This window comes from Lycorma delicatula, chromosome 1 (genome assembly GCF_047948215.1).
Source record: "Lycorma delicatula isolate Av1 chromosome 1, ASM4794821v1, whole genome shotgun sequence".
In the NCBI taxonomy this organism is placed as follows: domain Eukaryota; kingdom Metazoa; phylum Arthropoda; class Insecta; order Hemiptera; family Fulgoridae; genus Lycorma; species Lycorma delicatula.
In genome coordinates, this window is record NC_134455.1 from 218,609,779 (window position 1) to 218,637,764 (window position 27,986).

At 29.4% G+C, this 27,986-nt stretch overlaps 1 protein-coding gene across 1 annotated transcript in view; it reads left to right on the forward strand.

The window, feature by feature from the left end:
• LOC142328704 (casein kinase I-like) overlaps positions 1-26,018 on the forward strand; it is a 98,652-nt gene extending 72,634 nt beyond the window's left edge. Inside the window, exons 4-7 of the mRNA XM_075372641.1 lie at positions 6,468-6,607; positions 16,799-16,877; positions 22,793-22,867; positions 23,447-26,018. Of these exons, the coding sequence (XP_075228756.1) occupies positions 6,468-6,607; positions 16,799-16,877; positions 22,793-22,867; positions 23,447-23,728 (576 nt within the window). The 3' untranslated portion in view covers positions 23,729-26,018. The remainder of the gene's footprint in view (positions 1-6,467; positions 6,608-16,798; positions 16,878-22,792; positions 22,868-23,446) is intronic.
• The last annotated feature ends 1,968 nt before the right edge of the window (positions 26,019-27,986 follow it).

A 27,986-nucleotide genomic window follows, 5' to 3' on the forward strand; every position in this document is an offset into this window, starting at 1 on the left:
CTGGGAGGTAACCGAGTAGCTATTGAATCGGATCGGTTTCGGAGAGAATTATTGTATGTGGTTGAAATGATTGGTGTAGTAAAAAAAAAATTCAGACTATTTTCGAATTAGTTTTATTAAATGACGTAGACGTATTAAATACGGAATATAAAAATGTATTAATAAATTAAGAACTAATATAGTTACGAAACTACGTAGAGATAGGCAGGTAGCTGGTTGTTTATTGTGGACTTCATATTGACAGTAATTGAATGAATACACAGCGAGCTCACCGTTTTTAACTTGAAGGAAGATACGGTTCTTTGAAATTTATTTTAATATTTAATAACCAAACAAGAGATAGTATTAGTAATTTACCGACAGCAGGCGTACTGGTGAAGATAGTTAATTAAAAGGGGGCATGACGAGTGCGAGATCAAGTTGTACGGCACTAGCCTCGTTGTGAAGTTTGGCAACGTTGTAGTTTAATGCTGCGACTGCGGTCTACAATGTTCAACACTTTCTCTTGGCCGTGTTTTCCTTCTCACAATTTACCTCTAATTATTTACTTATATATAGAATAGCGCACGTCCAATTTAATCATAAACATGCGTGATTTATTTTAATGCGTCATCATTTACGGTGGGTTGTGTTGTCATTAAAAGATAAAAATTAAACAATAATTATTTATAAATTTTGTGCTCGGTTACAGTTATTTATGGGTAATTTCATTCGAATTATAACATTTCGTGAATCGTTTTATAATATGTACGGTCGCTTAGGGAAAGTATACCATAAAAGAAGCGTAAAATTTGATTTATTACGAGATTTGTTTCTTTGAAATTCGCTCGTTGATTTGATGTCCATTCTGCTACTGCATTCTGCAGTATGGTGGGATTGAAAGCGGTCATAGCTGTTTGGTTATTGTCACTCGTTTTCAATGTTTAGTAATTTCAAATCGGGTACTTCTCTGCAATTTTCTTTATTGATCATAAATAGCTAGACGTATGAGAACTGTGTTGGTAATACTGTAGATTCTTATTTTCCATTCCGTATTGTTCCACATATCCCCTTCAATATATTCAGATTAATTTCATTTGTATAAATGAAAGGTACCATTCAGCTATTCTTACATTATTCAAAACGGCCTTGTTATTTTCAGCCAAGTAGTCTAATTGTTTAAAACGAGTTATTACAATTTTGTTTATTATATGATTCACTTTACGAGTTTGGAAAATATATTAGTATTTCTTATGTATGATGAGCAAATTTTGCACATCAGAAACTCGAATACTGTTCGGGTAATTATTAGAATTCGGCTGGAAATTCTATCTTTTTCTTTCGTGCACTCTCGTCTGCTCGACCTCGATCCATATGTATAATGTATTTGTATGCGAAGATAAGATTGTGAAAGGTTCATTTATTGTCGATAAATACTGATTTATTAGTTAAATTTTCTTCTTTATTATTTTTGTAATAACATGCATATTCTAGATGACGGTGTTTGTTTATTATCAGCGGTTTATCAACGTCAGCGGTGGCACACATTGTCGAAGCGGAAGGGGCGAAGATGTTACGTAGCTTTTAGTTGAATGTGTATACAGGTTCTGGTGTACTTACGGTATAATATTCGACGGTTGAGCAACGTGCGCGGCGTGCCGTAAATCCAGTATCCAGACCCTAGCACAGCTTGACCGTATAAGACGCAATCTCGTTCATTGTCTGTACTTCACTACTCTGACTTCTCTACTCTGCAGCATTTATTTATATTTTGCAGAAATGAAACTAAATGTTTAAAAATTGTTTTTAATTTGGATAAAACTAAACGTGAGAAATAAGATTTGCTTTTACATTAATATTCGGACAAAGGTTATATCAACCAAAATATATTTTTTATTAGCCAATATTCTTCTGTCCAATTTTCGTGTAATATATTTTGATCAAGAAGCTTAAACATTTTTTCTTTGCGCATAACCTTGAATATTTGTATTGCTCGCAAAAAGATAATGGAGGTTGACCAAAAATCGCTGCTTTTTACAACCCCGTATATGTCTGACTCATCCAGAACCTACAAACGTTTTGCTTTTTGCTTGATAAGATTTTTTTCTATCGTATCAGCTACCGATAGTTGTAATTTTCATTTAATACTTATTTCTGTTAGGTTACTAAACATTTTTTAATGTACTCGTCTGCCCAGAACTAAGCAAATTAATTATTAACTTTCCTACTACGCTTCATTGCTCAGACCCAATATTTGATATGTCTAAGTATTGACTTCACACTAATGAAGAAAACATCTGAAAAATTACCTAATTCTGTTTTTAGTGTTATTCGGGTTATGTATTTTCAATGAGAATATGTCAGCCATAATATTTGCCATCCAATACAGATTTATTTTGCTTACAATGTATAGGTAACAATATTGCATTCAAACATATTCATTAAAAATGTTATTGCCCACAATTTTTATTTTCTGAGAAATCCTTTTAATTAAATTTCATTGCAAAATTGCTTCAGAATTTGTGAGACAAATTTCCAATTTATCTTGTCATTTTTTAAATTGGTATGCAGTTTGATTGAGCTTTGAGATTTATTTTCTGAATTTAATTTTTGCAAACTTTATTTTTAAATTGTAAAGTTTTCTTCTTTCATTAGAAAAATTATCCTGAAAGTTTTGTGTAAAAGTTAATAAATAAAAAAAGTATTTTTCTATTCTTCCATATTACATGATTTAAAAAATAAAATTATTTATTAATATACATTTTTTTTACTATTCTCCCATTTTTTACTCTTTGATAAATAATTGAAGTATGGAATCAGTAGGGATGCAGGTTATTCTACAAGCAAATATTTTTTTGTTAATGCTAAATTAAAGAAATGTATGAAAACAATGTATGTTACATATCTATTGTCTTGAAAGTATATTTGAGTGCTTGAAAAGGATTACCTTATAGCATTTTTTGATGAGATTTTTTGATGTTTGTAATTTTGTTCAAGATTTGTATTAAAAATTGCTCTATTACAAAAGTGTTTATGTTCTAATGTTTTCATTGTTCAGAGCATTAAGAACAATTTTTTGATGAGATTTTTTGATGTTTGTAATTTTGTTCAAGATTTGTATTAAAAATTGCTCTATTACAAAAGTGTTTATGTTCTAATGTTTTCATTGTTCAGAGCATTAAGAAAAATTTATGTCTTTCTTTTATTCATGCAAAATCTTTGGCAGTTATACCCCTAATGTTGCTGTTTCTATTTATGGTGACAGTTAACTTGAAATAAGTTCTTATTTAGACCATAGCCTCTTGCATAATGATAAATGCTATTTTTGACCCAGGAATGTTTTATGTGGAAAAATTAAAAATAGTTCTGAACAAAGTTTTTTAAAAATATAATATAAAAGATTTAGTTATTAACAGTTATTAATTCACCATGTAAGTTTCAAACTTGTGCATGAATGTTGTTGCCTACTGTAAGAGCTTTTTTTTTTTTTTTATTACATTTAAAGTTTTATAATGCAAGCTGCATTGCAAACATTTATCTGATTCGGCTGATTTATGTTTGTGTGATTTCCATTAAGAATATGTAGATCATATGAGAACATCTTGTATGTTGAAAAATATTAAACATTTACAGTCATAAGATTACAAAAATGGAAAATTGCAAATAAAGAAACTCCAAAACACAAAAAAACTAAAAAAGAAATAGGATTATAAAACGACTTAAAAGGCGCCTACAACTCCTATAAATTGACTTTTTTTTCTTTTATTTGGGTATTATTTTTTTTCACAAACTCTGCTTGTAGCAGTTGGTCTTTATACTTTGGGTTTTATTTTAGTGTCTCTTCTCCAGATTATTTATTTATTTTACATTATCCATTTATTTATTACTTATTAATGATAATGAAATTTCATGAATGAAACATTTTTTTGTGTTTATTAATAAATTATTTCATTTTGTAATTGAGATTATTGTATATGTGTTAACTTTTAGTTACTGAATAAGTAAACAGCAGTTTGAATTTGTTTCTCTTTTTGTTTTAGTTTCTCTTAATATCAACAAAAGAAATGCTATACAAAACTTATACAAAATTGTGTTTTTATCCATTACCTCTTGCAATATTCATATGCTATTACATATATGAATTATTCTTTTCTAAATATTTTACTAAATATATTATAATTTTCATTTAGATCTAGCTTACTGTAGATGTTAGAAATAGTTGTATGATAAACATGAACATAAATTATGCCTGTCAACATTGTATGTTATTGAAATCGACTGAAACGGCTGCTTCATTTTACAGATTTGTAAGCTGTATTCCTTTCTGTCAACTTTAACTCTTGGAATTTAAATTAATTCAAACTGGTATGAATTATATTAAATTAAACACAATAAGCTTATGAATTACAAGCAAAATTGTTATAGCAATTGAAACAAAAAGATTGAAATTTTAATTGTAATGTAAAGTCATGCTATTATTCCTCTATTTCACCATAGATTATATGGCAATCTAGCAGCGTTTATTTTGTTCATTTAAATATAAAATCAGCTGTAGTATTATAATTTATATGTGTAATAATGAAACCAATTAATGAATAATGAAACTAGGGTTTGAAAATAAGAGCTGTATTTTTTGTTAAATCTTACTTGTTATTTGTTAACCTTGCTATGATAACCATCATTTAAGTTTCTGCAGATAACATTTTGCAACTTGTTAATTCCATTTCATAAATTAATAATAGAATTGTCTATGAAAAATTTTATAAAGAATTGAAGGTTTATAGAATGTAAGAATCAGTCAGTTAATTAAGCTTTGGAGATAAAACTTTGATCTAGATTCTAGTCTGCAGTAATTTGGCCTTGACTTCATTTTTTCAAACTAACACTGCAGAAATGAATCCAGCTGATCGATAGTTTCAATGATAATGATGGTAGAGAAATGATTTCAATACTCATAGTGTTTTTACTGAACATTGAGACCAAAGAAACTCCCAGTACCTTACACCTCTTGGCCAAGATCACCTTTGTATTATTACTGCCTAAACTTTGTTAGCGACCATTCTATACCACCAACCTTTGAATCAGTTAAAAGTGCTGTCATATTAGATTAATACTGTAAAACTCTTCTAAACTGGAGTCCCAATAAAGCAGAAAACTTGAAATCTGAAAAAACTTAATCATCCTTAATAAAGCAGGATGGTTTCTGATGTGAAAGCAGAAAGTTTTTTCATTTTTTCTTTTTTTTTTAAATGTTTACCTTTCTGAAGTGGGTATGAAAAAATTCACAAAATAACAATTGAAGGTAAATGAGTCATGCCAGGTACAATTTGGGTACATGTCACACCATAGTGCGATATGCTTTTTTCTAGTAATAAAACAAAGTCTAAAGCTCAGTATAGAATACATTATTTCCTGGCTTTAATTTTCTAATGGTTTGATAAAATATATTGATAGAAATTATATAACATTTGGCTCTTATGACATTGCTTTTTTTGTGCTATTCTACAGAGTCAATAATTAGTTGTCCGTTATCTATGTTATTTCTTTCTCAAGATTTTTATTTCAACAGTATTGCTTAAGGCAACTTAGAAAATAAAAAGTAATAAAGAAAGTAATCTGTTAAAGATAGTATAGAAAAATGAGACAAAGAAAACAAATTTTGGAAATAATGAAGTTAACCGCTGCTGGGAGTCTGTTATATATAAGTTTGTGGATGAATAGGTTCCAACTCTAGGACTAGCAATTTTGGTTCAGTCCTTCTAAGTGATGAGTATGTTAGGAGAAAAATTAATTCAAAATGTTGGTTTGAAAGCTTCTAAAAATGAATATCTTGTTTGTGTGGGAGCAAGTGATGATAGTGAAATGATCAGTAGAATGGAACTGCTATTTTGTTTGTGTGGGAGCAAGTGATGATAGTGAAATGATCAGTAGAATGGAACTGCTATCTTGTTTGTGTGGGAGCAAGTGATGATAGTGAAATGATCAGTAGAATTGAACTGTGCTACCTACTGCTGTTCATCACAGATTGTTACATAAATTACAATGTATACATTGGGTAATTTAATTGTCCATTTACTGTATTTGTTGAAATCTGTTGTTCATTAAGTTCATTGTTATTTCTGTTTAGAAATACATTATTTTTAAATAAAAGTTGTAATTTAACATCAAATTTAAACAGTGTTTTTTACTGACTGACTGTAGTAATTGTATCCCAATACATCCTATTATTTAAAGTGGTTATCTGCCAAAGTGGAAATTTGCTTTTGTTCCAGTGATTTCTGTTAAAAGTGTTTACTATATTTATTTGAATTTTTGAAAATTTGAAAGAGAAAGAGTTTTTTATGCTTTTTTAGGAGTTTACTTTGCTGCGAGATATTTATATTTAAAATTTTTTTTTAAATAATATTTTTAAAAAATTATTTTTATTTCATTCATTATCTATTGTTATTTATTGAGATATTTATTGTTAATAACTGTTCTGCTTTCAGCTCTTCCTCATTGATTTTGGTCTCGCGAAGAAATTTAGAGACACACGCAGTAGAATTCATATATCATACAGAGAGGATAAGAATTTAACTGGAACTGCTCGATATGCCTCCATTAACGCACATCTTGGAATTGAGCAGAGGTAATTGTCACCATTTCTTCAGAGTTAAAAGTCAAACTTATAAAGTCATGTTACTAAGAGCAGATGTTTGTTCTTTTGAATAGTGATATAATTTATTATGTTTCCATGTAAACTCTGATTGTAACTTTTAACATTTGACAGTCTGAGTATTGCCTTTAATTTGTTACATGGAGGTTTGAACTGGATGTGTTGAACCATTTTATGTGCAGCCTTTTCACTCTAGAGTTTAAACCTTTCCAGATCTGGGAAGAACATTTCTAGCTCACACCTTCAGTTTTAAGTTAAACAGCTGTTTCCAACATTTTATTTACTCCCTACCCTCTCTGTACAATTATCACTGATCAAGAAATTATGAAAAAATATTTCATATTTTTATACTCATGAAATTTCAGAATGATATAGCAGTTTTTGGACTAGTGTATGTTTTCCAAAATGTTAAAATTAATAAATTCTGACTTGCTAATACTTAATGTGTGTAATAATGGTGTTTTATTTATGGTAATATTGAATTTAATTTCTGAATTTTTAGTTTAGCATGCTTTCAAAATTTGTAGTTTTATAACTTTGATAATTATTGGAAAGTATTGTTTAATTTTACCAATTCACCTTTGTTATTGAAATTTTGTTATACATTGTTAATGTTAGAAACAAAAACTATATTGATGTTGTCTTTTAGCTGTTTTGTCATCTTATTGTTTGGTCAGTGTGTGTAAAACTGACACTTCAATATCTTAGTTTTTAATGTAGTCGGCTATTTATTTTTCTAATATGTAAGAATGTAGAGTTGCGTTAATGACAGTAATTGCTCTGCCAAGTTGAATAATTTTTTCCCATCTCTTTCCTGTGAAAAGTCTCAGTACACTATAAAACAGACCATTAAACTTTAGCAGTAAGTAGTAAACTTGTGAATACTGTAAACTAGTCATGATATAAGTATGCACTAGAGTAAAAATTAAAATGGTTCTGGTGCATACAAAATGTTTTTTTCCCTTGAGAGTCTGAAAGTGTAGTAATCTTTAATGTTGATATTATATTATGCATATTTATATATGAACTATTTGGAAAAGATTCTTTTCCAGTCCAGAAAACCACTTATAACAGGTGGCATCTGAAAGTATCGTATTAAGACATAAACATATGCATACATAAACATAACATAAACATACATTAGCATCTTATTAAGACATAAACTGACACCAGCATGTATTTAGAATGAAGCATAGCTCTACCAGTTGTACTGCATAACACTTATGTCCTTCCATTCTGTGTAGGAATGTCCTTCCATTCTAGGTAGTTATTTTTGCTAGTGGGAAGAAAACTAATGGGATTTAAAACTGGTCTTTTAAGTTAGTCGAGTTATATTTTTGAAATTCTGTGTCTATTGTGAAAACCTTTAGAGTAGTAAATGAATTTTTTTAAATTAAGTTTTATTTCTTGTCTCTAATTTAAATATTGTATCTTTTAATATTCCTCCAATTCCTGAAATTTAAATAATTTGTGATTTACTTATTTTTTGTTAATTTATTATCTCTAAAGAATACTGTGGGAGACTTTCTCTTATGATTGTTTAGTCATTTAAAAACAAACCCATCTGAAAGTCATTCCAGTTTATTTGGTTATTAAGATAGTGCATACAAATTTGTTTCACATTTCGGCTAAATATCAACTTATCCTTCCAAGCTGGAACTTTGTTCATTTAAAGTATGTGACTCATGTTTATAAGAAGAGATCTAGAGATTATCGTAGCAATATTCCATCCAATTTTATTATTTTCTTTCTTTTGTAAGTTTTATAGAGAGCTATGGACTACCAGTTTAAGTTATAACTGAAAAAAATGACTTTTTTGTAACTTGGTTGGCTGAAAAATTGCTGTAGTAAATCACTTTTTAGAAGACTTAAAATGAGTCATTCAGAGTTGAAGTAACTCTGAATGACTCATTTAAGAGAGTCCTGGAGTGTGTTATAACTTATGTAATGGTTTTGGTCCTGTTGATTCCTCTTTTTGTTAATAAAGCATCATTAATGTGTGTAATCTGCTATTGCCTAAAACCTGACAGGTTAAGACATAGATTCTGTGTAATGAGAGAATAACTCCACATTGAAGAAGAGTAATTATTGGGTGCCCCATCAGAATTGTCTTTACAACTTGCATTAATGATTAATGATTTACAAACTGTAGTTACTAATTTACCTTCTTGCTATTCGCTGATGATATAACTTTGATTAAAGGTATGACAGTTGCAGAAGTAAATGAGTCTCTTGAGGCAGTATTTTGGAATATCAAGTTGTGATTTGCCAACAATGATTTGGTGATACATAACTTAAAGAATAATAATTCATTTTAATTGACTGATGCTGGGTCATCATTAGATGTTTGTGGTTTGTATTATTTTAGTGACTGTATTCGTTTATAAGGATTGATTGTAGCTTAAAACTATTCCATCTATTTTTGAAAATTAAACAAAGTGAATTAATTTTTTATGTTTATTTTCTCTGCTTTATGTCTGGAAAAAAAAGATATGGTAAAAAAAATTACCTACAATTTCATGTAACTCTCTTTTTTTCATTGAAAGTATTGTATTGTACCCAATCTGAATTAGAGTTGTTGGTTTGATTGCATTAAAATGCTGAAGCAAAGAACAGATTCAATTTTAAATCTGGTTACAATATCATTAGTGATAATTGACAATTTCAAAATATCATACAAAAATGTTAAAATTTAGCCAGAGTTTTAAGATTTAGTTAATTTAATTTAAAAGGAGTGTTCAAGAAATCCTTGAAATCTTTTTTTGTAGACAAGTTTTTTGATACAGCTTTGTGGAGGCTAATAAATGTATTAGTAGATATATATATATTTTTTTTTGATAGAAAAAATGTGTGTATGGGGGGGCGCGTACAGATGATTCAAAATTGCATGGAACTACTCAAGTGTTGTGAGACACTAATATTAGTAAAAATGTTCCTATAAAGTCTAGAAATGCTGTTTTCGAATTATGGTTTCTGATTTCTGCTCCAAGGGTAAATGAACTGTACTGAAATCCTTGAATCCAAAATTGAGGAATAAATTTGATTTTTTGATCTGAAAAATTGAATAATAAGACCTAACCCATATCCTTAGTAATGTCCATGGAAATCATTGCGGAGCAACAAGTTGGGAGTCAAGGAAGTTCTTTTTAGGTTTTGCTGAAAATTGCTAGTAAACAAATAAAGATTTCTAACAAGTCTGTTAAATTTCCACAGAATTAAGATTATAACATGTAAATGGAGTAAAAGGAAAACAATATATACAACTTAAAAGCTCAAAAACACAAAATATTACAATTTTAAACAGAAGAAACTTCCTCATAAACAATTATAAACATTTTTTACTATTTATCTCAAAATACTTCAAATAGAATAGAAAATTAAAAAAAAAAAAATTATTTTATTTACTTTTTTTTGGTTGAGAAAGCACAACTGGAACTTCAGTTCACTGACTTTAACCATTGCAATGATTGAAAAAAAATTGCCATTTTTTTATTTATTTTGTTGTTTGATCTCAAACAGCATTAAACCTTTAAAATATAAGAATTTTATAACTGCACATTTTTCCAATTTCTCCATTACTATGAAAATAACAAAGGCGTCTTTTTCAATATGCTGTAAAACCTAGACTAACAGAGCTGCTAATCTGACATCTGTTATAAAAGCTAGTGAAGGATAGTACTATAAAATGCTAGTAAGAAATTAGATCTACTGGTGTCTATGTGTTAGGCTACTGGTGTCTATGTGTTAGGCCAGAAACTTCTCAGTCCACCCTTGAATTAAGTAATTTATAATTTATATTTATCTGGAGAGGTGATGGATGTGTTGTTAATTTATGGTAAATAATAATGGTATGGCTGCAGAGATTACAGTGAGAAATGTACAGATTGAAGACACTATGTAGAGATATTTTTGAGAAATAGCTATGAAACCAAAGCTAGTATATGCTGGTTGACAACAGTTTACAGGAAATATAATTACTAATTCCTGATACAGCATCAGAATATTATCAAGGACTTTAAATGTTTTACAATCAACTATGGGGAGGGGATGAACATTAGAAGAAAAACGCATGTAGAAATTCCACAAAACGTGCGTAACAAGGCATATAAGAAACAAATTATAATTAATAGACTAAATTTCAATGGTGAATTCATAATTATGAATTCACTAAATTATAAATGCTTCTTTGAAAACAATTCTGATTGAATTCTTAGCAAAATGATCTAACTGCAGATAGATTGTGGATGATAAACTGGCATACCAGCTTGCTTCTCTGAACATTTACTTAGATAACTGATCAAGATGAGATGAATCAGTAAAATGGTCACCACAATCTTATACTTTCCTTTGCAGTTGAATAAAACCTTTTGTTCATTCTACTTGTACAGTATGTGCCAAAATATACAGTACTGGAGCTGTTATTCTGTATTATTTTAATTCGGTATGGAAATCCACCTATGTCTTTAAACAATCGCCAAAATGATGTATTGTTGATGTTCATTTTTAAGGACGTTTGTCGAAGACTTTGTTTAGGTTGACTCCAAAACATGATTGAGTACACATCAATACTTTTCATTTGTGGACACAGTTCCCAGACCTTCCCTTTCATTGACATAATACACTACTAGTACAATGAAATTTCATAACGATAGACAGCAAAACTGTGTTGCTCAATGTCATCTTATTAAATTGTTTGCGATATTGTTCCGCCACTAACTTCAGACTCAGCCCGCCTTGTTTGCCATTTCCCTAAGAGCAAGATCCAAAAATACTCCAAAAATGGAAATGGAAATGTGCATGAGAACTTTGTGAAATCCAGTACTATATATTTTGGCGCATACTGTATTTGCATATAAGAAAAGCTGAAAAATTAAATTATAGAAGTTTTAAACATTAGTCTTGATGTAATAGACACCCAAGCAAGAATCATGGGTTGGTAATGCTGAATGCTGCAGTTAACAAAACAGCAATCACACTAAACAACTAGTTTGAATGTTGCACCTTTAATCATAAATAAGTACTTCAAATAATTTTTGTTAAAAAGTAAATAACATAATTTTTATTTTTTTAAATTTAATTTTCTATCCTATTTATGTATTTTGAGATAAATAGTAAAAAATGTTTATAATTGTTTATGAGGAAGTTTCTTCTGTTTAAAATTGTAATTTTTTGTGTTTTTGAGCTTTTAAGTTGTATATTGTTTTCCTTTTACTCCATCTACGTGTTATAAACTTAATTCTGTGGAAATTTAACAGACTTATTAGAAATCTTTATTTGTTTACTAGTAATTTTCAGCAAAACCTAAAAAGCCCTTCCTTGACTCCCAACTTGTTGCTCCACAATGATTTCCATGGACATTACTAAGGATATGGGTTAGATCTTATTATTAAATTTTTCAGATCAAAAAATCAAATTTTTCCCTCAATTTTGGATTCAAGGATTTCAGTACAGTTCATTTACCCTTGGTGCAGAAATCAGAAACCATAATTCGAAAACAGCATTTCTAGACTTTATAGGAACATTTTTACTAATATTAGTGTCTCACAACACTTGAGTAGTTCCAAGCAATTTTGAATTATCTGTATGCACGAATATTTTTGGGTTATTATTAATGTCCCAAATCAGTTCCAAAATATTCCTTTTGAAGTTTGAATTATACCATACATACATATGTAATACAGGGTCATCGAAAAAGGTTGCAGTAATTTAAAAGGATTGTATCAGAAACTACTAGAGATAATCAAATGAATATTTTTTTTTTAAATACATTTACTCGAAAAGTTTTTTTACATACCTTAGAATGTTTCAGTATGATGAGCCCCATTGGTTGCTCTGCAAACTTCCAGACTATAATCGACTTCTGCCTAGGTCCGCTGGATCATTGCAGGCGTAACTGTGGCAATAGCAGTGGTGATCTGTTGTCTTAAATGTTGTACATCCCTGATTTTTTTTCACTATTAACAATTTTTTAAACTTATCCCATAGAAAAAGTAGGGGTGTCGAATCTGAGTTTGGGAGGCCAAAACACAGGACCTGTGTTTACCAATCCAATAATTAGGTAATTTTCCATTGAGAACACGTTTGTAACTCATTTTGAATAGTTGTCTTTTGGAATTCCTAAACTGTAAATTTCACCTAGAAATTGATTTATTTAGGGCTTCAAAAACAACTTTATCATACACGCTCAACTACTTCGTCACTCATTTTGTGCCATCTGGTGTACTTTTTCACTTTCCATGGTCCAAGATTCCTTAAACTGCTCATACCATGTCTATTGCTGTTTGCATCAGGGGATCATTGCCACAAGACGTACTGTGTTTTCTGCTGAAGTGTCACCATTGTACTGACTTGTGCATATTAGTTAAAGGTCACGGATGGTCACACCTAAAAAAAAATTGATATTGTGATTATTTTGCAGTTCCAATTAATAGTTTTATCTTAGTTACACAGGGAGGTATTATTTTTATTTTTTTATTGCTGCAGTCTTTTTTGATGACCCCATATACTGTTGATCATTAGGTGTATGGTTTATTTACTCTTTTGCCAGGTTAATCTTTTGTAAAACATTTTGGTGTGTGCTAAGTATTTTGGTAGTGCACGTACTGTAAGTAAGCATTTATGCTTCCTATTAAATGTGATGTGCAAAATAAAAAATAACTGCAAAAGGAGTAAGCTACAAATATAAATTAATTCCTTTGAGTGATGTTCTATTGATTAAAAACTGATTGATTTACAGAAAATGAATGACTTTCATAGATATTGAAGTTTAAAAGGAGCATACAAGTCTCACAGTGCAATGCACAATACAAGGCATTACTATATCTTTAGCACTTATTGGAAATTAGGTAATCATTGGCTCAGTCTACAACAATAACTGCTATTTTACAATTTATATTTTTTATTTGAGACGTCTTACTTCACAGTTGCTTGACTGCATACTGAAATCATACCCAACAATTCTCATTTATCGGATCCAATTAATCTCATTAAAGCATAAAACCAAGATATATATATATTTGAAATTTTATATATATATATATTTTTATGTATATATTTGATGTATTTTTTTTCTTACTGATGCACGAGTTCTGTAAATAAAGTAATGAGTTTTTTTATTAACCTCTACACCTTCAAAATAGTTGCCTTGGGAAGCCATGCAATGCTTCAATTGATCTTCCCACTCTTTATAACTGTGTTGGAACTCAGAAACTGGAATATCTTTCAGATGGTCGGTTACTTTTTTTTAATGTTTTCTACTGTCCAAAATTGGTGTCCTTTGAGATGTTCTTTTAAAGTCAGGAACAGGAAAAACCACAGGGACTCAAGTCAGGCAAATACGGTGGTTGAGAAACTACAGGAATGTTTTTCTTGCCAAAAACTCATTGAGAATGCAGTGTGACAAGGTGCATTGTCATGATGCAGCATCCAGTTGTTTTTGTATTGGTCTCGCACAGTCTTTCACGAATTTCTCAGTAAACATATTGATTTACAGTCTGTCCTGTAGGCAAAAACTCGTTATGGATAATGCCATTATTATCAAAGAAACAGATTAGCATGGTTTTGATTTCTGATTTGCTCATTTTTGTTTTTTTGGGACGTGGTCAGTTTGTAGTGTGTCACTCCTTGCACTGGCGTTTTTTCTGGGTCGTACTCAAATATGCAAGATTCATCACCAGTAAAAACATTTTTTTAGAAAATCAGGATCAGTTTCAATTCGCCCTAGAAGAACACAGCACACTACTCATCTTGTTTTTCTATTCAACTTTTTTTATGTCCAATTCATTTGTCAAAATTCGATGAACTGTTGTATGGTTCAAATTCAATTGTTCTGCAATCATTCTGACAGTTAATTGTCGGTTGTACCTTACCAAGTCTCTCATTCGCTCAACATTTTCGTCACTATTGACGTTAACAGTCTTCCAGAGCGTGGATCGTCTCCAACTGATTCCCGGCCATGTGAAAATGTTTTAAACCACCTAAAAACTTGGACTCATGACAGTGTTGTCACCTTTTTAAATCTTTAAAACGTTTCAGTACCATTCTCACAGAGTTTAACATAAAATTTGATTGCACAATGTTGCTCATAATTAGTGACAAAAACATCACTCATTTTTCTAACGCACAACAAACACTCGTTTCACAAAAAGTTTGTTTACGTCTCGCATGGTTGCAGTAGACTAAAACTATTAATACCTAATGTAAATCAGCTGTTCATATAACTATATGTTAACTAGTAACTACAGTGTTGCCACTTTGGCTACCAAAAAGCTAGTCTCATTACTTTATTTACAGACCTCATATCATGCTCCTTTGCTTTGAGATTTGATAGAAAATTAAGAACCATCTATATTCATATTAGTTAATTTTTATCTTATCATCCATACCAAACATGAACTATTTTTCTGCGGAGCTTCCATGATGACGTATTTATTTCATTTGAGTACCATTTTTGCTTTTTCTTATTGTAGAATATAACTGCCTGTGAAGATCAATTCTGTGCTGTTCTTTTAATTTCATCTTTGTTTTTAGACAGATGAGATAATTGTTGGGTTTAATTTCAGTGTGCAGTCTAGAAATTGTTTTGAAGTAAGTATGCATCTTAAATATGCGTGTAGTGTCTTGTTTTGAATTCACAGTGCTTTTTTTTTTCATGGTCATAACAATAAGAGACCCAACATTTATTGTTGAGTTTTATGTGAAACATTTAATTGGGGAATGTCTTTTTAGTCTTTACAGTATATGTTTACTCCATATGTGTATTCACCTTCTCATCTCCATCCTTCCTCTATATTGAATCATATGTATTAAAACACTGTTAGGTCTCTTGTTTTTACAGCTCTTCAGAAAATATCCATTATTCAGTATGAGGACAAATTTGGATATTTAAAATTATTAATTTCATAAAGAATATCTCTTTCAGATAAATTGTGAGTTGCCTCGCAATGATTACCTTATACTCACAAAGTCGTAAGTCCAGCTGCATGCACAAAATTACAGTGAGGTCATGTTGATGCCTACATATGTCAATACACATTCTCGCCCACTACATCGAACTGCCTGACCCATTTTCTCACCATTCCATCACTTATGGCTATTTGACTATATGTGAGGCTATATATCTTGAGATTGATTTTATCTGGTTTTTATTTCTTGCATTTAAAAAACAGATTTGCTGGGCTTCCTGATATCTTTACATTGCTGCAGACATATGCAGATGTATGTAAGAACATATGCAGACTCATTGTAATTTTTGCAACAAATTCCTTGTATCTTATCTAATCTCTCTAAAAACAATCTACTTTTTTATTTTAAGTTTTGTTAAATAGTTTTTCTTTTTAAGTTAAATGAAGTTATTTATTTTATTGGGTAATTTAGGTCAATATTACTCCACTTTTTTATTAGTTCTATAGAAAATGGCTCGGTAGATGTTTGTGTTATACTGTTTTTCTCCAACATATCTGATCCACCTTATTCTGTTTTGACTCTTAGGTGGCTGTGTATGTAATATTACAGTGTACTTAAAACTGACCTTTCTTTTCCACTGCAGGCTAGTAGTTAAGTAAAACCTGCCAAAATGGTAGTCATAAGGCTGTATTGAGGCAGATATTGTGTTGCATAGCCTAGAATCAAACCTTATTCTGTATATAATAAAACAAAATTGTGCTGCATTAATCTTTAAAAATTTGCTGTTTGATAAATTTTCAAGTTGTAAAATAGTTGCCTGCAAGGTTAAGATTTCAGAATTTGAATCCTTTTTACCAAATATTGCTAATCAAATGATTGTGTTTATAATGCTGCAGCATGAACATAATATATTGAGAGGAATTTAAGTATGATAATGAGCAAGGTTGAAGGTATAAGGGAAGGGACTTAATGATCCTCCGTGAAATAATAATTTAGTTAGGTTTAAATTATAAAATATAAATTAGTGTTCAGGTTATTGTTTAGGTATTAGTTTAAGTATTGGCTCCTGTGATTTTCCCTTCAGACAAATCTGATGAAGAATTTAGATCAAGGAATGAGGTGATCTTGAAAATGATATTGTGTGAGTAAATTATGCACAATCAAGTTTTTTTTAATATTATAATTTTCTTAAAATTTCCAGAAAAAATCTTTGAATGTTGTAATTAAGTATATTGATTTTTATTGTACTTTATGTTACAGTCGCAGAGATGATATGGAGTCACTAGGATATGTTATGATGTATTTTAACAGAGGAAGCTTACCGTGGCAAGGTTTAAAGGTAAGAGGTAAACAGTTTTTGAACTTCATTTTCTTATCTCTTGCTTTTTTTAATCAGCCTTTTAATGTAGTAAGGTTTAATGTATAAATAATATATATATATATATATATATAAGTTTGTGGCAGGTTCTGTTTGTATGTCCATTTGCAACAGCATCACTCAAGAACCAACCGACCGATACCTTAGAAATTTTCAGCATACATTTGTTATGGGAAGGTTTCAAGCCATACATTGATGCTCTAGGCCTGTTGTAGGTGAAGTTTTCCCTTGTCAATGTCTGTGTACTGTAGCTACCATAGGTATTACTATTCTTTCTTGTAATTTAGTTTCTTTTTTAGTATTTGTAAAGTTTGAATACTTTGTTATTTATCAGTATTATTCTCAACCATGAGGATACCAAACATAGCCGGAATCCAGGGGCTCCACCCCCTGGCTAGATGGAAAGGGCAACTGAAGCGAGCCCTAAGCAGACAGATATTTGGTTTCAGTTTTTTTGTTTCTCTAATCTTTAATATTTTGACCTCAACTATCCAAATTCTTAAATCCTCAATTATAAGTTAATATATTTAAGCAAGTTAAATATTTATATATTAAAATATTTCAATCTTTATTTTTCTTGTTCGTATGTTTCTACTCTTAATGTGGAACTAAAATGACTAACCCTGGCCATCTTAATATTTGGGTCAACCCACCTGGTTCGTATTACAAAATTGATTCTGTCATAACTTACCTTTCACCATTAGTTGTAAAATTTACTTATGAAAAAAAAAACCAAACAAAATTTTCAACAATGGCCTATAATGCCACATCTAAAGCCATTTGAAGAACTTTTGCCACAATATTAGACTGAACAGTTTATGAACTAAATCTTATCAGATTGAGTCATTAGTGAACTTGAAAAGAACCTTAAAATTTTTTTTTTATGTATGTATACATAAATAACTTTGTATACATAAATTATGTATGTACAAATTTTACTCATTGTATTATAAAACTTTTTATTCTAGAAAACCTTATAACATTCAGAACTTTTTTTTTAGCTTTTGTTGTGCAAAATCTGGAATGTATATCCCAAGATGTCCATATCCTGCATGTATTTAAGTTTCTTTTACGATTTTAGTGTGTAATGCAATTGTTAAAAAAAATTCTTTCATTCTATTTTTTATCTCTTGACGCTGGAATAAAAATTTTGTGAAGCATTCAGAATCTTGTTTGTCCAAAATAGTGTAAATGAATATTAATGTTTGAAAAATTACTGTCAGAAGACAAGGTGCCGTGTAACTACATATTATAATAGAAAAAAACTAATAATAAATACGAGTAATTAGGTTATTTAAAACAAAAAAAATATTTGATCATGTATTATTGAAATGGACAATTTGAAATGAGTACAGGAATGTAGTTCATTCTAAAATAAATTACCTTGAATAAAAATCATTAGGAAGGTCACAAGCTGTCTGAATAGCAAAACATAGTAGGATTAATATTTAATTCCTCATTATACTCCTTTCTGTTTTATTTTATTATCTTAGCTTACTTTCGAATTGAATTTTTCCCCTGCTGTGAATGTAGATCACTCACCCCTCCTTTTAATTCCTATTTTACACCAAATCATGTCATCAGGGAATGATATTTTTATATTGAAGTTTAGTTTTTTTTAATGTGGGAAAAATGCTTCTTCATATTGGCATGTTTTTTTCTGAAATCAAATTGTTCTTCTAGTATATACTTTACTACTGTGGTTCTGTACTTAACTCTGAACTCAGTAGTTTATTATATTGGTCTTTTTTTAATAATGATTTTATTGAAATCTAAGAGTATTACTCCATTTTCAAAAATTTTGCGTTCAATTTTTAATTTTTTTCAGTCCTGTTGCTTGAGATTATAAAGTTTCTTCTCTGAAATTAACATCAATTTAATTTTTTCTTTCAGTTCTTCATTAGGTAATTTTTCTCTCTAAGGTGTTATGTATTTGTGGTTAACCATTCCTTTTCTCTTGAATATTCTCATCCAACTGAACCTCTTATACTATAATTCTGGCTTCTTTTCCCTCAAAAGTTTTCTATTTTTCTTTTCATTATATTTATGTGACCTCTAATATATTTTTTCTATAATACTACCTTTTCCTTTAAGCACTCTACTTGGGCATCTTTTCATTTCACAACTAGTACTTTGCCATTATCAATTTCCCTAAAGCGTATTTTAAAAATTGTCTCTCTTATCTGTACAATTTTATTGCATTTTAAAATAAAATTCATTTTTCAGTGAATTACTTCAGTAGTAACTTATTGATGTAGACCTTTTTTCTTTAGTTTCTTCAACTAAAAAGCTTTTGTTGAGAGCGTATCAAACATCACTTGTTTGATGCTTTCAATAACTGTTGAAAGAGTCAATGGTCCTTTTCAGTGATGCTTAACACTTGGAATCATAAGCCATTATATAATACCTGGTACCAGAATCCTTATGTGGTTTGAATCATCACAATCTCTAGTTTAATATTGTAAAAAACATTTTTATTGTACTTAAAAAAGTTACAATAGCAATTTGATGAAAAATTGTCTGAAAAAAAAATTGTAACAATGTTTACATGATATAATTATAAGCAAAGGACAATTTTATTTTATAGTAAGTCAATATAATAAAAGAAGTTTTTTTTTAGGTATAATTAACTGTAGTATGATACAGTTTAAACAGTGTGGTAAACATATAGTAACCCCCACAAAAGAGGCACGGCTCTTTCGGCTTCTATTTACACAGATTTGGTATAAGAACATCGTTCACATGCATTTACTGTCATGAAGTCGATGATGCAGAACATACAATGTTTGAATGTCAAAAATGGGCTCAATATAGGAATGGAACCATACTCTAAGAATCAAAGATGAAGAGTCTAGACACCAGGGTTTGTAGGTGCGTAAGAGTAGGGAAGGGAGGACAGCCCTGCTTCGGAGGCCCGTATGCTTAGGTATGCGGGTTTCTGTGATTGGGTGGGGACTCCTGAGGAATGTGTGTATGGGACTATGTTAAGACTGTGACCCGGTTCCCTGGGGGGGCATAGCCGGACCTCATCTTCTTCTGCCGGGGATTAGAGGCAGGCATTAAAAGATCCTGAACCAGGGGGGGGTTGACCTACTGTGCCGGGTGTAAAACCGGTGGGTGGGGATGCCCCCTTAGAGTCTAATGGACACGTTCCTGGGCCGAGTATACTTAAGCGGATATCCGGCCCAGGAATGTAGGGGGGGAAAACCCACAAAAGGGGCTGAATGTCATCAACCAACCAACCCAGCATCTCATCTGATTGGTTTGCAGACTCGCTACTTCTTTTCTTTTGGTATTTTTTTTTTTGCCTCAGGTTGAAAAGTTGATGTAAGATAGACACTTATCAGGAAAACCTTTAGGCATGTCAGACTTGTTATAGACATTACCATCATTGTCAGATAAATCTGATCCTACTTCAAAATATGGATCTTTCCTTCAAATCCAGAATAAAAAATTATTTAGAATTTCTGGGCAAATTTCATTTGAATTAATATTATCTGAATCTGACAGAAAAGATCATTTTTCTGGTTTATTGTTTTTGGATCGTCTGCGCAAAAACATATGAATATTTTAGAAAACTAAAACTTACTAAAAAGAATAAAAGAACACAGTAATTCTTTCACTAATAAAAATTAAACATATTATCTTGAGTCAAATATCAATATAAACACACGAGAACATCAAGCACTGCCTCGAATGAAGTGGCCATAACTTAGCTGTTTACCGGCAAGAAAGATATGTTGAGTAAAGTTACATAGTTTCCAAAATAACTAAAGATTATGATAAGAACTACTCTGAACCGTTCAAAATGAATTAAAGAATTATTGTATGTGTACTATTCATGAGAGAATAGCCTGCATGTTAGTTGTAATGGAATTGTACGTATGATGCACGTAGTCTTCAGTCATCCAACTGCATTACTGTATGCAGGTTATACTTGGGTATAGGATTTATTGTTAATCCTGCTTTGAGACCTTGACACCTAGTAGTATCTGCCATTATTACTTTTGGGATTATTTACTTATCTGCTATCAAAGACTTTGACCATTTGCTCTCATTTGTGCTTATTAAATGACAGCCCTTACTTAATGGCATAGTACGACATCATTATAGGATATCATTAGGATTTAGATAAAATAATTCTATTGCAGAGAATTTTCTTAATGCTGACAATATTGCTATCCCTTAGGGACTACTTATTCTGCAATTGTATTTACAGTTGACCATCGTGTGTGGTGGGTGTTACATGCCCTGCCCAGAAGGAGTTTATATTCATCCTAGGTTTATAATTTACATGCATTAGATAACAGAAGAATTTATTGACTTTTTAAAATTACTTTGTGGCCAACAAAAGTAGTCTTTAATAGGAGAATAAAAACTTGTATCTTTTTATTTCATTTCAGAAGTGAGACTTGTAATAGTTGGTATTTTAGCTGTTATGTATTTATTTTAAGTACTATATCGGTTTAATTTCTATAGTTAAGTTATCATATCAGAAAGTTGTATTATTTATTTTTTAATAGTTTAATCAAGGTTTTTGGAACTGATAAGCTTTTAAAAATTACTGTTGTGCTTGAACATCATATTTGATCAACCTCTTTTTAAATTGGCAATGGAATTGCAGGTATAGTAAGCGGGAAGGATCTGTGTCACCTACAGAACAGCATCTGTAGCAATAAATATATAAGTTATTGTCGTGCAGAAAATAGCTTGCTCTATGAAAAATATAATTCAAACTATCTTGAGATTTTAATAGTGTTAAAACAGTTTGTTATTCTTTGTTAATGATGTTAAAAGAAAAGAAAAAAATTATTAAAAAATCTTTTTGTATGTAGAAAGCTGGAAATGATGAGTAGCATAAATTATAATAAAGTAATTCTTTTTAATCTGAACTAATCTTTTTTTTTATATTTTGTCCAAAAAATTATAACACACTTAAGGAAGTAGTCTTATTTACTTACTAATGAATTAACGTCATTAAATATGCTGCACAAGTAAATTAAAAAAAACCCTAGTTTTTGGCCAGGCTTTTTCATTTTTAACATGAAATTTATACATTCAAGCCCACTGGGTTGGTCTAGTGGTTAACTTGGCACAAATCAATAGTTTAACAGCTGGTTTTCTAAATCGAAGGTTCTGAGGTTCAAATCCTAGACAGCTGATATGTGTACTTGGGTGGTTGGGGTTCAGTTAACCATGTCTTTATTTTCAAAATTGCCCCAAGTCTGTACACCTCATTTAAATGTCACACATACCATCCACATTTCATTGGGCCATGGGGTAGGGGGTAGGGATTCACTAGTTCAACAAATTGTAATGTACACAATTGGAAGATAATAAAAAGATAGCTCATACCTAGTTAGTAGTCATGGTTGCATTAAGTTTTTTTGTTGGATATGAGAGTTCATATTTTTTAGCTGTATTGATGAAGCATTAACTATGAGATTATTATTATTATATTTGCAACCTTCATTTTTTTTTAGTGTGCTTTGATTTCTTAGAAGTTTTAACATTGAAATATTTTCTAGAATGTTGTTAATATTTTGTAAAATATTAAGTGGTATATTACTTTTTATTTACTAAAGGTGATATTATATTAAATGTGATAAACAGTTATATTATATTTTATATAAACACTTTCTAAGTAAAAATATGGTATTCATTGTAAAGGTAATATTTCAGTAATATTAATACTCCATATTAATGTTTATTATAATAATATTTCATTAATTAAAATTATACATCAGTAGATTGTTGTTCCTATTTATTGTCTTGTTTTGTTGTACTTTGATTTCATTCCAAATTTACATTAAAGGATGATACTAATAGTTTATTCATATGGTAATGTTTCTTTTTAATTGTCTGTGTGTTTTTAGGCTGCTACCAAGAAACAGAAATATGAAAAAATTAGTGAAAAGAAAATGTCAACACCTCCAGAGGTTTTGTGTAAGGTATGTGTGTGCTCTATTTAAACTGAGCGATTAATATTTATATTACATCAAAAATGTTATTTTTTTGTTGACTTGTCACTGGAAGGTGTTTTGCTCTTTCTTAAACAGTTGCAGTTAATTTATTGCTTAGAAATATAGGAAAATTATTAAACACCTGAAAATTCATTGTAATGAATCATTTGAATTTAATAAGTAATTTTAAATGTACCTCATTTATGACTTAAATCTTTTGTAACTGATTATTTTATTACCTATTTGTTCCACAATACCACTGATATATTTCTGGAAGCACCTTGAAAGTAAAAATGTTGCTAGAATGAATCTCAGAGATAGAGTTCAAATTGAATTGACTAGTTTCTATGGAATACTGAAGTTGAGTAGCACTGGGTGCTGGGCTATTATGGGTTGAGTAACTTTGTAGTGCTTTTGTTCTTTCCAATGACTTAAGCAGTAACTGCTTTGAAACAAAAAAGTAAAGTAAAATTATTATATGCTTGCTATTAATCTATTTTTTTCCTATTAAAATCTTTATGTAATGATCAGTTTTAAGTATCTTATTGTTTTGTTTTAATTTTTCAGGGCTTTCCTGCAGAATTTACAATGTACCTGAACTATTGCCGAGGGTTGCGATTTGAAGAAGCACCAGATTATATGTATTTGCGTCAATTGTTCCGTATTCTGTTCCGTACTCTAAACCATCAATATGATTATATGTTTGACTGGACAATGCTTAAACAGAAGGCGGCAATGAATAATCAGAGCAACACTTCAGGTACAGCTGCTGGTACTACTACTGGACTAGCTGGAGCTACTGGTGCTACAGCCACTGCAGGTGAGAAGGACAAGCAGGCACATCATTAGAAACCACTTCTACTACTACTACTCGCATTTAATAATTAATAATAAATATCAAATAATAAGTTTAATGTCATGAATGAAAGCAAAGTGATGCCTGTGTTGTGTTGGACGATTATGTAACAATAAATTTTGTAGCAGTTTTAAACATAATATGAAATAAAATATAAAATGGAAAAAAAACTGAAAGATGAAGTTTTACATTCCAGCTGAATCAACGATATTATATTATTTAATGTACGATTATTAAATCTTGTTATTGTAACATTACCAATACAAATAATACCAAATGTTTATTAATAATGAAAGAAATTATAGCAAAGTCACTGATCATTTTATTTATCTTATATTCATTATTTTAGATTCTGATATTTTTATGTTTATGGAATATAGAAGTTTTATATTGAATTCCTTCGTCTATTATGCTGGGAACCTGCCTGAGGTAATAAACTGTTACAAATTGTGAAGTGAACAGAAATGTGTTTATAGTTTTTAAATAAGTTGCTTCCCATATAATGTATAGTTGTAAAAATATTATATCTGAAACCTGCATGTTCTGTTGAGTTTTTTTTTGTGATCTCTAGTTGCTGCAAATATAGTAGTTTAAAGTCACAGTAAGTTATATTTGTAGATAATTTACTTTAAAGTTTTTGTAATATTAATTCCGTTGCCTTTGTTAATCGGATTTTGTGTTATGTGAAATTTTATTTTTTGCCAAACCATTAATTGTGTAACAGAGTAGAGCTGACAGTCTAACTCTTAACCGGTTAACATTTAAAACTGAATAGTTGTGGTTATTTAAAACAAGTTTTATTCAACATTTGGTCGCTTTGTTATGAACAAAATGTCAATGCATATGAGTTCTCTCATGTGGTTCTATTTGTATTTATATATATATATACATATATATTTGTATCAAAAGTACATATCACATAAATTATTTTATAATTACAAGTTGCAAGTGGTAACAGCCTCTAATTTCAAGTGTTGGATTTTATTTTATTATTATTTCAGTATGTTAAAGTGCAGTAATTAATAGTTATGTCTGTTACATGGCATTTACATTTGCAATAAGTTATTAAAAAAAAATTGGATGTTGAAAAATGTAATTTTACTTGTACCATCGTATTTCATTGAAAAAAAAAAATGTCTCAAACAGGAAGCTATTTTGTATGAAAATATTTGGACCATTACGTCAATAAAACCAACATCAAATATTTTGTGAATTTTTCTTTTTAGAAATTAGAACTTCATTTGATCGTTATGAAACAGTTGCATGCAGTGTAAATAATCATTAGAACACTAATTATAAAATATTTGTAAAATGCATAAATTTGTTAAGTGCAGAGATTAATTTTTTTTTTTATTCATGAACTGAATTCATATTACTTTAATTAAATTAATCTAAAGAAAATAATCCCTGAAGTGAAATTATGATTTTGGACTTTTGTAATTAATATTGTGATTTGATCTAGTAATATTTATTGCTTTTGTATTCGATCTTGTAGTGTGAATAATAATGTATTTAGTTATTTAAACTGTTATTAGACTCTTATTTAATATAAAAAATTTTCAAAATGATTAATTGAAAAATGTATATTTATGTATTTGTCATTTAATATTATAATAGATATGTTGATTCAGCTGATATCCTTGTATAAATACTGTATAGGATTAAATTAAGTTTATTTCGTAATTTCATTTAATTTTTTAAGGTTATATGATATATAAAAGAAAAGGTTGAAAGTTATTTTTTAAATGTTAATTTTGATGTCGAATTTCTTATCAGTAATAAATGCATTTGCTTTCTCAAGACATTAAAGCTTTTTTATTTTTCCCACTATTTATGTTTATTTTTTATGATTGAATATTCTTAAGTAATATTTAAATATTTTTCTTTAAGTAAGCACCTCTTTTATTATTTTACTAGCCAATTTTTATGATAATATTTAGTTTTTTAGTGTTTTTTTTTATTTTTTTTTTTATGTCACCTAGGAATGAATTATTATTATTATTATTATTATTACTACTACTATATTTTTTACCTTAAACAAGATATATGCATACAGCTTAAAATTATCATGTATGGATATAATTATTGTAATTTGTTATTAAAATATATATATATATATATTTGAAGTAAGTTTTAAAATATGTAAATATAGCATTATAATTATGTATGTATAATATATATTATTTCGTGGTTTTTGAATTTTGAACTTAACGTACGATAGAGAAATGTATTATTCTAAACTATATGAACATTGTATAAAGTAATAAATAATACTTAAGTATATGACTGTTTAGAATATTATTTTAAATGGTTTGTTTTCCTTTATTTTACATACCGATTTTATTTATTAAATAGTGGAACAAAATTATTTCAGTATTAGGAATAATTGGTTACGTTTTCTCAAACAATAATAGAATTATTTTAGCTTAAAATTTTATATATTCATTATGCGATCTCTATTATAGTCTAGAAATATGATTTCTAATTTGTGATATTTCAATTGTTACTAAAATTTTTTAATTGTTCCGTCATATAGTTACTGTGCACTGAGCTCAGTTCAGTTTTTTAGAAATATAAGTAGTTAAAAAAGGTATGCAACAAGGAGGATTTTCACATTTCTTTTCATTTTAAAACTTCATAAGGAGCATCTTTACTGCTTGCAGCATTGAATTATACCTTCTGCACAGAATCAGTTATCTCAAAGTATGATATCCATTATTTCATAGTAATGAAATTCCAGTAAATTTTAATTTCTTCTCATTTTGATGAGATGAGCTAGTGCGATCTATTTATAAGAAATTAAATTTTGATCTTACAGTTGAAAAATATAAATGTAATACATTTATTATTATCAAAAGATAGATTCCGTTTTATGATAGCAACATTTTAACAAAATGCTGTAAGTAATGCATTACTATCTTGTCATTTAGAATCTGAGATTTCATTATTAATTGATGATAGCTGTAAAATTTTAAGTGTTTGTAATGATGAAAGTGCATTACCTGATAGAGTATTTTATAACAGATGATGAACATAAGGATACCAAAAGCTTATTAATCGGAAAGTTTTTTATTATTAAGCTCAGATTGCTTTGGCATGTCCATAGGTGGTTTTATTTTCTATTTATTGCAACACTTGTGTTGCATAAAACACAAGTGTGTTTTATGCCATAAATTTAAACTACACTTTGTATTAATTTATAATCTTTCTTTAATTGCACGTTCTTTTATTTGCCTGATGAAGTAATTATTTATCCAATCCATAAATATTTTACCTAGACTCATCTTCATTTTTTCAGTTAACTTTTATCGGATATGTTATAATATCTGCTATAGAAGATTGAAATCTGTTATCACTGGTGGTGCAAGTAATAAAATTCGCAAGTTCCCTTTGTCTTTATATTCTAGTTTTATGTAAAAAGCCTAATTTCATTAAAATTCTATCCAGTTCTTCATTACTTCATTGATTGTGGTCTTGCAACCTACTCGATAAAAAGTTTTGTAATAATTGAATTTGTTAATTGGAACTCATATTTTTTGTTAATTTGATTGATTTTGGGGATAACAATTATGTGTGGTCAACTAAAATATTTTTAGTAGACTGTATACTGACATTACACATATTATACACTTTTGGTTTAAAAAAGCTCATGTAAATAAAGCTAACATTTGATGATTAAAAAGTCACTAGTTCATTAATGTACATCCTGCTGCCATTTTGGTTATAGTCTCTACATTGGTTATTGTGTTATGTAAGCTTGTGGTTTATGAAATTTATTATTGTTTAGTATGGTGGTGAGTTTGTCAATAGGTTATCCAAAGTAATAGAATTCAAGTAGAGCAGAAAAAGATTATTGCTGTGTGAAGAAAAAACATGTGCAGAACGTTTTTGATGACCTTTGCGCTTGCTTTATATTTTATCAAGATATATATTTTCTTTGATATATATTTTATCAAGTAGTCTTATATGTGACCCTTAAAGTCACATATAAGACAGCCTAGAAGGCAAAAGTGTGCAGAACATTTTTGCATGGAACATTTACTTGCATAACAAAAATTACTAGATTGGGTTTTTCTAATTTAGCTAGCTGGACAAACTTATTTTTATAATTTATTTGAATTATTGGTATGTTGTCACTGCATCTGTGATATATATTTCACACAATACAGAAACGACATGATATGTGTTGTTTACTAGTTTTATATCCTTTATTTTCTAATGCTTTTCCTCATGTACCAATGCAGTGTACTT